This window comes from Pongo abelii, chromosome 19 (genome assembly GCF_028885655.2).
Source record: "Pongo abelii isolate AG06213 chromosome 19, NHGRI_mPonAbe1-v2.0_pri, whole genome shotgun sequence".
Lineage (NCBI taxonomy): Eukaryota > Metazoa > Chordata > Mammalia > Primates > Hominidae > Pongo > Pongo abelii.
The window spans coordinates 90,892,813-90,905,954 of NC_072004.2; the positions used below are offsets into that span (position 1 = coordinate 90,892,813).

The 13,142-nt window shown below is 55.1% G+C and overlaps 1 protein-coding gene across 15 annotated transcripts in view; it reads left to right on the forward strand.

Moving 5' to 3' along the window:
- The window catches only part of TMEM94 (transmembrane protein 94), a 43,311-nt gene that overhangs the window by 18,284 nt on the left and 11,885 nt on the right, over positions 1-13,142 (forward strand). For 7 of the 15 annotated variants that reach the window (XM_063718929.1, XM_024234803.3, XM_024234802.3 and 4 more), the window contains exons 3-6: positions 10,288-10,407; positions 10,732-10,859; positions 11,151-11,287; positions 12,813-13,015. In XM_063718929.1, coding sequence (XP_063574999.1) covers positions 10,288-10,407; positions 10,732-10,859; positions 11,151-11,287; positions 12,813-13,015 — 588 coding nt within the window. Of the gene's footprint in view, positions 1-1,710; positions 1,948-10,287; positions 10,408-10,731; positions 10,860-11,150; positions 11,288-12,812; positions 13,016-13,142 lie in introns of those variants that run through there. The other 8 variants (XM_054537333.2, XM_063718927.1, XM_063718928.1 and 5 more) reach the window with 3 other exon arrangements.

Genomic DNA, 13,142 nt, shown 5'->3' on the forward strand with positions numbered 1-13,142 from the left:
TTCTCTGCTTCTGATCCATCAGTTCTGTCTCTCCTTCAAAGCCCTCACCCCTGTACCCAGCCCTCCAGCCCACAGTGGCCCTGCTGTGGCAGTGACAGCCTGGGTTCCTGCTGCTTGGGTGCAGGGCTCTCTTCTCCATTTGCTGAGGTGGGCAGTGTAGGAAGGGAGGCAGGGCCCAGAGAGGGCTGCACTGGGGCCTGCACAGCACGTGGGCTAGCCCCTGCGTGCTGTTTTTTCTGGGGCCTGTCACATAGAAGGGACAGTGTTTGCAGACTTGTAGCTCCCACCCGAGCAGTGCCTCAGGAACAGGAGAGGGGACAGGAGTCTTTTCTCTTTGGCTGCAGCCAGATTGCAGAGCAGCAGCATCCTCACAGTGGCTGGCGTGGAAGCTGACCCCCACTGCCAACCTTTCCTTCTCTCCATGGAGTCTTCCTGTTCTTAACCTCTGGACTGCCCGGGCCCTCCCTTCTGTTCTCACTCAACACTCTGTTTGGGGGCCCCACAGGGAGCTGCGTTCATGAAAGGGAATGGGGAGGCTGGCTTGGGCTGCTGAGGCTCCTTCTTCCCTGCAGCTTGAGATGGTGTCGTCTAGGAAACGGAGGGCCCTGGAGAAACATGCTCAGGCTCCAGCTCACACTCTCCAGCTCTGGGACCTGTTAGGCTGTTTCCTCTCCCCTGGGGCGTGTAACCCCATTATAAGGATGGTTTTAGGCAGAGAAGTGTCCCATCCACTCCCCATGCCTTGGCCCCTCCTTCACCCAGGGTGCCTGTGCTGAGAGCATCCTGTATGTCAAACTCGCGGTCCCTGAGTGATGCCTCTGGAGCCATGACTCACTCAGGCTCTGCCTAATGCTCTGGCATGTACTGAGGCAGGAGCCCCAGGTACATCTGGCCTCCTCTCTGCCTGGGGGATGCAGGGCCTGGGCGTTCCCGGGCAGCCTCATGGGCCCAGCAGCACTTGGGCCGGTGCATCTGAATGTATTGGGGCATCACCAGCTGCTGGCCCGGCTCTTCCCTGCATGGCTGTTAGGGTCTCCATGCTACCTGGCAGGAAGGTGTTGGAGTCTTCAGAGGCCCTTTAGGCTGGCTCTTCCCTCCCTACCGGATCCTTCCTTCTGCCAGCTGCCTGGCCTTGGGCTTTGCCTTCCTAGAAGTCACTGCTCGAGTCTTCTCAGCGGCCAGTCCGTCCCGTCCCCCTCCATACAGGATGTGCTACTATTAATAACCCACAAGTCCCCTCTCCCCTCCTTCCTGCAGCCGTAACTGTGGAAAGGGCTGTTGGCTTGGCTCCATGCTGGGGAGTTGCCGTGTGATCTGGGGGCTTCTCATGGATGATGGGCTCACCCAGTGACTTGGGGACAAAGGACAGGTAGTTTGGGAAGAGAGCTGGGATTTGTGTGTCCCAGGGTTCCCCTTGATACTGGCAGTTGTCTTCAGGTTTCTGGGACAGGGGCAGTTTCTCCTCCATCTGTCCCTCTGTCTGTCCATATCCTGGCTGCATGGTGCCCCTCAGCTAACCCCACAGTGGCCTCCTCTGAAGAACAGGCCAAGCTCCTGGACATCTGGCAGCGCATCGGACAAACTTTGTCTTCTCAATGCTCCTGTTTCCTCCCTCCTTCTCTTTCCTCTTCTCCCCTCCCTCCCGCCCTTCCAGGGCTGCTGCCTCCTCCCTCCCTGAATCTGCAGCGTGACTAGAAATAGGCTGAATTAATCAGCAGATTGAAGCTCTGCTCTGCTGCGCCTGATTCTCCGCAGCACCCGGCTTGCTCACACACTCTCAGCTGTCTCCGTCTCTTCTCTCCTCTTCTCTCTCTCTCTCTCTTCACCCTCCCCGCTTTGAGGGAGGTGTTGGAAGTTCTTGCAGCTGACTGCTTGTGGCTCAGGCTCTGGCCCATGCTCTTTAAGCAGGCAGAGCTATGGATGCCCCATCAGGGCAAAGGCAACAAAGTGAGTATGCTGGTGGGGCTTTTACGCTTCTCTTTAAAATGCTGTGTTCCCTGCTTTGTGTGGGAGTCTTCGGGTTAGCGGTTGCTGTGAGAGTCCTGAAGACAATGCAAAATGGGAGGCTGCTTGAATGAGCATGGGTAGCTGGGACCTGGGAAGGGGATTGGGAATGAGAGCCAGAAGGCCAGTGTGCCTGGGGAGCTGCCAGCCAGGCGCCCCAGTCACCCAGAGCAGGACTGGACCCAAGCCTCCCAGGGGATACCCTGCCAAGGCATGTGAGGACCTGGGTTTCCATGCACAGGTGACAGAAGCTCAAGGCCAGGATGCCATCCCTCCTCAGGGCCAGTGAAGGCACTTTGAAGGCACAATGAAGGACCACGTGGGGAACTAAGACAAGAGTCACCAGGGTGGGGAGGATTTTTTCCTAGGTCCTGATGGCTACAGGAGGTGGGGAAGAATGTGGGTGAAAGTGCTAAGGTCAGCATGAGCCAGGAAAAGGAGGAAGCAGCTCTGCTCAAGGCTCTGATTTGCCTGGCTGCAGACAGAGTCCGTCTGTGTCTGGCCCAACTCAGAAGAGTGTATAGTGGCTGAATCTCTGCTTCCGTGATTCGGGCATTGTGTGGAGTCCAGCTTTGTGTCCCTTCCATACCTGCACTGACGACGACAGTGGGGACCCAGAGAGGGGGCCAGGCCTGAGATGGAGTCTCACTATGTTGCCCAGGCTAGTCTCAAACTCCTGGGCTCAAGCGATCCACCCACCTCGGCCTCCCAAAGTGCTGGGGTTACAGGCATGAGCCACCATGCCCAGCCAGCCAGTTCTAATTAGTAATTATCTGCTGTTTTCAAGGCTGAAGGTCAAGGTCTAAATTCATAACCTGTCTACCTGAGCTTAGGGGACCTTGATCCTATTGCTCCTGAAACAGCTGGAGTAGGAAGGAGAGCAGCTGCTATGCCCAGAACGCTGTGCAGGAGCTCTGAAAGGGGACAGGGCGGCCGGGAACAGTGGCTCACGCCTGAATTCCCAGCACTTTGGGAGGCCGAGGTGAGCAGATCACGAGGTTAGAAGTTCGAGACCAGCCTGGCCAACATAGTGAAACCCTCTCTGTACTAAAAATACAAAAATTAGCCAGGCATGGTGGCGCATGCCTGTAGTCCCAGCTACTCTGGAGGCTGAGGCGGGAGAATTGCTTGAACCCGAGAGGCGGAGGTTGTGGTGAGCCATTGCACCACTGCACTCTAGCCTGGGTAACAAAGTGAGACTCCATCTTAAAAAAAAAAAAGAAAAGAAAAAAGGAAAGGGAACAGGGCCTGGGGCTTGGGGGTTTCTGACTCTGGGTCACCTGAGAAACCTGATGGAAGTGGCACAGGAGAGCTCAGGTGTGTCGGCTCTCAAAGGCACCTTAGCCTATCCAGGTGCTCAGCTTCAGACCTCCAGAACTGGGCCTGTTCAGTGGCAGACTCCTTGTGGTTGTGATTTGATGGATAGAGTTCTTTCACCACCCTGCTGTTCCTCCAAATCCCCACGCCCTGCCAGCGTCCCTGTTTGATGATAGAACAGAGAGAGCAAGCCCTGTGATGGGCGTTTGCTGCCTGCCTCTCCCGAGTCAGGACTTCCTTAGAGCCGTGTTATTTTCTCCTCTTGCTCCAGTTAAGCCTGAGCAGTGAACACAGCGGAATGGGGTTAGTTCTGCCTGAAAAGCATCCATGTAATTTGAGAAGCAGGGCCTCCCTTCCCCTTGGCGTGGTGGGAGTTTTTAGCATGTGGGAAGCTCTGAGAATCTCATGTCACCCTTGGGTACTTAAGGCCAGGTTAGATTTTTTCTCAGTCATCTTGGCCCCAGGAGGCAAGAAAAGGCGACCTCAGCTTGTGTGTGTCAACTCGGATTTCTGTTTCTCAGATAATAAGAACTGCGCCTATTCCCTCACCATGCCTTGCCATTGGTGCCTAGATACATCGGGTACCCAGCCTAACTCCATGCTTTGGGAAAGGCTGGCAGAGCCCACTCACCCACTAACCCATTCTGAACTTCCTTCAGAAAGTACGAAGGTCTTCTGCTCTCATGTCACATGTCAAAGCTGAGGCACAATGAGCAAGAAAGCAGGCCAGGCATGGTGGTTCACGCCTGTAATCCCAGCCCTATGGGAGGCGGGAGGATTGCTTGAACCCAGGAGTTCGAGACCAGCCTGGGCAACATAGCAAGACCTCATATCTACAAAAAAGATTTTATTTTTCATTTATTATTATTATTTTTTGAGATAGAGTCTTGCTCTGTCGCCTAGGCTGGAGTACAGTGGTGCAATCTCGGCTCACTGCAACCTCCGCCTCCTGGGTTCAAGCGATTCCTCTGCCTCAGCCTCCCAAGTAGGTGAGACTACAGGTGCCCGCCACCATGCCCAGCTAATTTTTGTATTTTTAGTAGAGACAGGGTTTCACTGTGTTGGCCAGGCTGGTCTCGAACTCCTCACCTCGTGATCCACCCGCCTCGGCCTCCCAAAGTGCTGGGATTACAGGCATGAGCCACTGAGCCCGGCCTACAAAAAAAATTTTAAAAGGCCAGACACAGTGGCTCATGCCTGTAATCCTAACACTTTGGGAGGCTGAGGTGGGCAGATCACATGAGCCCAGGAGCTCAAGACCAGCCTGGGCAACATGGCGAAACCCCGTCTCTACTAAAAATAAAAAAAATTAGCTGGGTGTTGTGGCATCACCTATAGTCCTAGCTACTTGGAAGGCTGAGGTGGGAGAATTACCTGAGCCTGGGAAGTCAAGGCTGCAGTGAGCCCTGATGGCACCATTACATTCCAACCTGGGCAACAGGAGTGAGACCGTCTCAAAAAAACACTAAAAAAAACCCTAGCTGGGCATGGTGGTACACATCTGTGGTCTCAGCTGCTTGGAGGCTGACGTGGGAGAATTGCTTGAGCCCCGGAAGTGGGGGCTGCAGGGACCCGAGATTGTGCCATTGTACTCCATCTAGCCCGGGCAACAGAGCAAGACCCTGTCTCAAAGGAAAAAAAAAAAAAAGAGCGAGAGAGCAGTGACTTGACCCTTAATTCGGACCCCCTGCTGGAGAGGGAAGAGGTGAATGCCTGGGCAGTTGGATAAGCTCAGTTGAAGGCTGCAAAGAGCAGACTGGCCCAGAACGCTGGGTCCTCACCGCAGGGCTGGCCTGTGTGGGCAAGAGCTTCCTTTGGGCAGCGCGTAATTACAGAATGGCTTATTTTTCCTCTACTGTGCTGTCTTTAATCACCAGTCTGGAGCTGGTGTCCCTGGCCAGACATAACAAGCAGGGGCAGATGCACACAGACAGCTCTGCAGGCGCCCTGCCTGGGAGCATCTGCCACCCTCTGGCCCATACCTCCCACACCTGGAGGGGAGCAGAGCGCAGCTTCCAGGTTCCTGGGGTAGAGACAGCAAGAGAGCAGATGATGGCCAGGCGGGGTGAGGAGGTCTTGGCTGCTTGGAATGAGGCAGCAGGTGTCAGGACAGCCGCCGTGTGGCCCACGAGAACTGATGAATGTCCAAGATCTTCAGACCTGACCAGAGGAGGGACACCTCCCTGGCTCTCTGACTACTCCTCTTAGCCTTTTCTCTGCCTTGCTGGAAACTGTCACCTTCCTGAGTGTGGTCCTCATTCTAGGCCAAGCATCTTCCCAGCTGTGTACAGTTGCCTGGTCCTTCCTCTCTTCCTCCCAGTCTCCATCTCTTGGGTGGACAGCCTTCCCCCTCTGCAGGCCAGCTCTTCCTGCCTTCAGTGTGTTTCTCACTTGATCATGTCTGGAGGCCTGGCCCAAGTATGGGCCATTCTATCCTGGGAACACTCACGTCCCTCTCTGTGGCGAGGAAGCTCAGAAGGCTGAGCCTGAGGGGAAGACACCGGAGGCCTGGGGTCTCTGTGTGCAGCCGCCTGTCTCCTAGATCCTCTTCTTCCCTGGGGTGGGAGGAACAGACATCCATGCCCACAGACAGGAGAAGGCCTATAGTCTTCTCTTCCTGTTTCTCTTCCTCCCTTACAACCCTCCCTGAAGCTTTCCTTCCCTCCATGTCAGGAGCTCCGGGAGGCAGTAGGACAGGTACAGGCATTCATTTGCCCTGGACCATGGCCTCTTTGGGAGGCCTCAGGATCCTTGCCAAAGGGAGGTGGGTGCGTTGGAGCACAGTATTTACCCATGTGGGGTTGTGACGCCCCCGCCGGGAGGGCCATTTCTTTCTGAGCTGAAATAACCAGTTTATCCCCTCTGGGAAGAGGCAGCTCTTATCTTTATAATCCCCCAAAGCCACTGTGGAGAGCGGGATTAGGTGAGATTTAGGCAAGGGAGCTGGGGAATCCTGGGGCCAGGCCCACTTTGGAAGCCAGGCCCCATCCCTCAGGCCAGCACTGGGGGCTCCACTTGAGTGCCTCCTGTGATGCCAGGCTGTGGCAGGGGGCAGCACCCCTGGGCCCAGGAGCCACTCTTAGTTATGGTATGTGTGCCCTGCCAGGGCTGAGGCTCAGTTGCCGAGGAGGGGGTATGTGTGGAGACGGGCAGGAAGGGGCAAGTGCAGAAGGCCAGAGGGCACAGCCAGGGCAGGACTCTGGGAGACAGAACTGTGGGTCGCATAGGGGGTGGGGAGGGCAGTGAGACGAGGCAGCCAGGGGTCACCAGCCCCACAGCCTGTGGCCTCCTCCATGGCTGCCCCAAATCCCTTTCCTGGTGCCTGAGGTCTAGGGATTCACTCCTCTTGCTCAGGAGGTTTTCCGGACGGAAGCTCACATGGATGCTTCACAGGTGGCCCTGGAAAGACTCACTTTTCCTTCAGGCGCTGCCTTTCATGGGGCTCTTCTTTGTCCCAGGGCCTCAGAGCTGGGGTGTGGTGGCTCACGCCTATAATCACAGCACTTTAGCAGGCTGGGGAGGGAGGATCGCTTGAGGTCAGAAGTTTAAGACCAGCCTGGGCAACATATCAAGGCCCCATCTCTACAAAAAAATGCAAAGGGCCAGGCACAGTGGCTCAGGCCTGTAATCCTAACACTTTGGGAGGCGGAGGCGGGCAGATTGCCTGAGCTCAGGAGTTCGAGACTAGCCTGGGCAACATGGTGAAACTCCGTCTCTACTACAATACAAAAAAAAATTAGCCAGGCGTGGCGGCATGCGCCTGTAGTCACAGCTACTCGGGAGGCTGAGGCAGGAGAATTTCTTGAACCCAGGAGGCAGAGGTTGCAGTGAGCTGAGATTGCGCCACTGCACTCCAGCCTGGGCAACAGAGCGAGACTCCGTCTCAAAAAAGAAAAAAAAAAAAGCAAAGAAAATTAGCTGAGTGTAGTCCCAGCCACTCCGTAGGCTGAGGCAGGAAGATTGCTGGAGCCTGAGAGGTGTAAGCTGCAGCAAACCATGCCCACGCCACTGCATCCAGCCTGGGCAGCAGAGCAAGACCCTGTCTCAATTAAAAAAAAAAAAAATCTATATCTATATCTATATCTATATCTATATCTATATCTATATCTATATATGTATAACCTGGGATTCCCTTCATCCCCGGAAATTTTGGTTCAGTAGGTCCGGAGTGGAGCCTAGACATCCACATTTTTAAAAGCTGTGGTGTCTACAGATTTTGGGCTGACAGTCCCGATTAAGGTGAAGCCTTGACTAAGCTGCGGAATGCCTCGGGTTGTTCCTGTTGCTGTTTCACTGGGATCATTGCATTCATTCACTCATTCATTTATTCATTCATTCATTCAGCAAGTATTCATTGAACTTGTGTGTGCTGTGCACTGTCTCAGCAGTTGGATGGTGAGGGTGTGTGGAAATGGAAGAATTCAGAGCCTGTTTTTAAGAAATTTGCAGTCTGGCGGGAGAGCCAGGCGTGTCAATCTGTGATTACAGTTCTGTAAGGTGCAGGCTGCAGGCCAGGTTGCCCAGGACACCATTGACATGTAAACCTCCCATGAAGTGCAGCCCTGGGTTTTGGGAAAATGTCCCAGAGGAGGTGATGTTTGAGCTGAGTCTTGAAGAAGAAGCAAGAGTTGTCTGGGGTGGGGCACGTGTCTCTGCTGGGAAACACGTCAAGTATGTGAACATGAGCTGAAGGGGCTCGGCTCGTGCCAGGAGGAGCAGGAAAGGAGGTCAGGGAGGCCAGCACGTCTGAAGGGGCTCCAGGAGCGCACACAAGAATTGGACTTGATTTTAAGGGTAAATAGGTCATTTGACCAACCAGGCAGGCCCTGCTCTGGCCAAGGTGTTCCAGTGGGTTTGGAAAAGTTAGAGACAGCGTGGGGTGGAGTTTGGGCAAGCATAAGGCCAGGGTCTGGAATGTTCTAGAGGTGATTGGGTGAGACAGTCACTGTGGGAGGAAAGGTGACTCTGGCACTAGAGCCAGGTGGCAAGTTCAGGTTTTTTTCTTTTTTCTTTTTTTTTTTTTTTGAGACAGAGTCTGGCTCTGTCACCCAGGCTGGAGTGCAGTGGCGTGATCTTGGCTTACTGCAACCTCTGCCTCCCGGGTTCAAGTGATTCTCATGCCTCAGCCACCCAAGCAGCTGGGATTACACGCATGCGCCACCATGCCCAACTAATTTTTGTATTTTTAGTAGGGATGGGGTTTCACCATGTTGGCCTGGCCGGGCTGGTCTCTGACACCTGACCTCAAGTGATGCACCCATCTCAGCTTCCCAAAGTGCTGGGATTACAGGCGTGAGTTCGGCCTGAGTTCGGGTTTTTGGACATGTTGACTCCTAGGTCCCTGTGAAGCAGCTGTAGGCCCGTTCAGCAGACGGGTCCACATTCAGGATAGCGGTCAGACTTGAAGTAAAATAGGAGTTGTAGGCTTGTTGGTGGCAAGTGACTCCATGACTGGATGAGGTTGCTCTGGAAACCTACAGAGGTTGGTAACGTGTCCTAGGTGGCCTATGGGGTAGATGGATGGGGAAGAACAGTCAGAGTCAAAGGAGAAAACAGGAGAGAAGCCAGGAATGGGGGAGTCCTGACAGGGAGAGGCTGGGCCTCAATGTCGCCTAAGATGATGTGGTTGGTCCCTGCATCGTCGGGACCTACACCGTCCACACCGTGTCCCATTCATCCTTGGTGAGATGGGAGTGTGCCTCCTCACAGTCCTGCCCTGGGAATAGCTGCCTCTTTTTCTGTTATGTCCTTCCTAATATTTCAGTGTTACAATATCCTCTTTCATGAAATGGTAGTTATAGAAGATGGTGGGTTTTTTCCCTCCCTGCCCCTTTCTTCCCTCCCTCCCTCCCTCCCTCCCTCCCTCCCTCCCTCCCTCCCTGACAGAGCTTGAAGGTTTTTTTTCCTTCATGCCTTTCCTAGGAACAATGAAATACTAGCATCTCTTTTTTGTTGTTGTTTTTTGAGACAGGGTCTCATTTTGTCATTTAGGCTGGAGTGCAGTGGCACAATCACAGCTCACTACAACCTTGACCTCCTGAGCCCAAGTGATCCTCCTGCCTCAGCCTCCTGAGTAGCTGGGTGCATGCCACTATGCCCAGCTGATTTTTTCTTTCTGATTTTTTGTACAGATGGGGTTCCACTATATTGCCCAGGCTGGTCTTTAACTCTTAGGTTCAAGTGATCCACCTGCCTCCACCTCCCAAAGTGCTGGGATTACAGGCGTGAGCCACCACGCCTGGCCAAAAGATAGCATCTCTATGTTAGTTTCCCTCTCTCCATTTAAAAAAAGATATGTTTTAGGCCAGGCACGGTGGCTCACGCCAGTCATCCCAGCACTTTGGGAGGCCAAGGGGAGCAGATCACTTGAGGTCAGGAGTTCAAGACCAGCCTGGCCAACATGGTGAAACCTCGTCTCCACTAAAAGTACAAAAAATTAGTCCGACATGGTGGTGTATGCCTGTATTCCCGGCCGAGGCGGGAGAATCACTGGAACCCGGGAGGCAGAGGTTGCAGTGAGCCGAGATCGCGCCACTGCACTCCAGTCTAGGAGGCTAAGCAAGACTGTATCTAAAAAAAAAAAAAAAAAAAATTGTCCATGCAATCAAAGACTGGCCCCCTTGCAATAAATTGGGAGATCAGTGGTGAGCACAGCCTGGGTGGGCAGGGAGCTTGCCAGTGGCAGTGGGGAAAGTGAGTTGGGGAACATGGAATAAAATAAAAAGTTGTTTTGTTTTTTAATTTGGCTGTACAGAGTAGGGTAGGAGGCTGTGCACTTGAATAGTTTGTAATTTGGTGGAGACGGACATAGTCACACCTTGAGGGGCCAGAGCTGGTAGGGGAAGAGATGTGAGGATCCCAGAGGAGGGGAAGGATGAAGGGCCAGGGAAGGGGAGGGTTGGGGCCCACGTGCCTTGCATAGCCTTGGCCTGGCAGTGACGCCCAGCGCCTCCTGCTTGCCTGCAGGGCGAGCCTCCCTCAGCCCTGGGCCTGTCCACGCGGAAGGCCCTCAGCGTCCTGAAGGAGCAGCTGGAGGCAGTGCTAGAAGGACATCTCAGAGAGCGGAAGAAGTGTCTGACCTGGAAGGTGAAGCTTCTTCTCGGGGCCACCAGGGCCTGGCTGGGATGGCAGGGAAGTGTGGGAGGCCCCTTCTCAGGACTCTGATGCACCCTGTCACCCTGGACAGTGTGACCCAACTGAGGCCTCATGAAATATCAGAAAGAAACCAGGGCTCCCCTCAGAGTGGCTCCTGAGCCTGCTTGCTGCAGGAGCCCAACAGCCTGGAGCCCAGCTGAGGTCAAAGAGAGGGGACCAAGGTGGCCATGGGGGCTGGGAAGGGTGCGGGGGGGAGGCAGCCAGATTGGAGTGGGACAGGCCTCTCATTGTCCCCTCCCTGTCCGAACTTCCCAGGAGGTGTGGAGAAGCAGCTTCCTCCACCACAGTAACCGCTGCTCCTGCTTCCACTGGCCGGGGGCCTCACTCATGCTACTGGCCGTGCTGCTGCTGCTGGGCTGCTGCGGGGGACAGCCGGCCGGGAGGTGTGCGCCCAGGGGCTGCTCCCCAACCTCTCCAGCTGTACTGTCCATCCTGCCGCAGCACCTGGGACAGCCCAGGGCTCTTGGGGGCTGTCACCCCCAAGCTGCTCCTGGGATGTAAGGGAACCTCCTCAGTCCCTTGACAGGGGTCAGAGGCCTAGCTGGTGTCAGGGCACCAGAACGGGACAGTCTTTCCACAAGCGACTGGGGTGGGAAGGGGAGCTGTGGCCTGGGGGCTGCTGGGTGGGCGAGCCCTCACTCCCTGTGGGTGCGCCCCCTCTTTCCTCCCACCAGCCGTGGGGTGGGGCTGGTGAATGCCTCGGCTTTGTTCCTGTTACTACTTCTCAACCTTGTGCTCATCGGGCGGCAAGACCGGCTGAAGCGTCGGGAGGTAGAGCGGAGGCTGCGAGGGATCATTGACCAAATCCAAGGTGAGGTCAAGGGCAGGCATATTGGTGGGAAAAGATGACCGGACATATCAGAGCCCTGAGGGCTTCCCTCCTGCACCCCAGCACAGACGGGTTGCCTGTGGCCAGCATTTCAGGGGCTCTTGTCATCTGGGGAGTTAGAAGGATGCCCACTCTCTTTTGAGCAGGGAAGTGAGAGATGTGGGATGGTGGTGGGCGCCCAGGCAGGGTGGTGGGCATCCAGGCTGAGGGCTGAGCAGGCAGGAAGGCCAACAGTGGCAGGTGGGCTTGCGGGCTGGCTCATGTTGGGAAACCAACAGGGAAGTCCTCTCACATGGCAGGAGGATGATTGAAGTTTTCTCGTTCAAGTCCATCTTGTCTGGTGTACTGTGCTGGGAGACATGGGGAGGTGGGCAGAGATACCTGCAGGAATCGGGGTGGGGTAGGGGCCGGGAGCCTGAGATGGAGCAGCCCAGTTCCAAAAGGGAGGGGAGTTGCTTGGATTTCTGGTTGGCCTTTCATTCAGGCGGTGTTTGTGAAGCTTGGCTACGGATTGAGGGTTGTTGAGGCTCTTTTGAGGGACGGTGGCTCCTGCTGTCCAGGGGCATGTGGTGCTGTGGGAGAAGCAGCACCCACTCATGAGACCTTTCTCCAACAGACCTGGGCAGTGGATGTTTAGATGCTAAGTGAGAGTTTGTCCTTTCATTCTGAGATGGTTAATTACCACCATGTGCCAGGCACTGGGAGTGCAATGGTGATGGCAAAAATGGGCCCTGCTTTCCGGAGCTTAGTCTCCTGCCCAGGAGCATCAGTGGCTCCCTTTTGCTTATGGAAGCCATCCCAGAGGCACGCGTGGCCTCCCAGAGCCTCCAATACAGGCTCACCTTCCTCTCCAGCCTCTTCTCTTCCTCCTCATTCTGACGTTGAAACTACTCACCAGTCCTAGGCCCACTGTGTATCAGCCTCTGCCTCTGTGCCTCTCTCCACTGTTCTCTGCTGGTGAGCTTCTCCCTCACTCATCTCCAGCTGACAAAACCATTCTTCCAGGCCCATCCCCAATGCTTCCTCTTTCAGGAAGCCACCTCTGATTGCCCCAGCAAATTGGTTTGCTCCCTCTTCTGGACTCCTGCAGCACAGGGATCTTTGTTAACGCTTAGCCGTGTTTGCCTTGTTTGGAGTTATCTGTCCACATGTCTCATCTGCCCCACCGGGTTGTGGCTCCTTGAGGAGCCATGTTGTTGTGTCCACCTTGCGCCCCTCACAGGCCCTCCGCAATGTTTGTGAAGTGTATCTGAATGGGATGGGGGTACAAAGAACGAGAGCTCCAGGTGTTGAGAGAAGGTAGAGGTTCTGGGGCTGGAGTGGCCGGTTAGGGCTTTATAAGGGAGGCATCCTTGAAAGCAGGGAAGTGTTGGAACGAGTAGAGGGGTTTGACGTGGACCTCCTGGGAGAGGAAGTGGGCAGACAGTGCTTCCGGAAGTGCTGCTGTATCTGACTGGGTGCAGAGCCATGGCTGAGAGGGTTGTTTCCCTCTTTCCATTCCCCTCAGATGCCCTCAGGGATGGCAGGGAGATCCAGTGGCCCAATGCCATGTATCCAGACCTCCACATGCCTTTTGCGCCATCCTGGTCCCTGCACTGGGCCTACAGAGACGGACACCTAGTCAACCTGCCAGTCAGCCTGCTGGTGGAAGGAGACATCATAGCTTTGAGGCCTGGCCAGGAATCGTTTGCTTCTCTGAGGGGGATCAAGGTAGCTTGAGGCTTTCCTTCTCCCCTGGAAATGTGGTGGGAACGTCCACAGGCAATGATGGGAGGGTCCCCAGACTTCATCTGGAAGCTTCCCTGCCAGCTTACTGGCTTTTTGGCAGAGGCCCTGG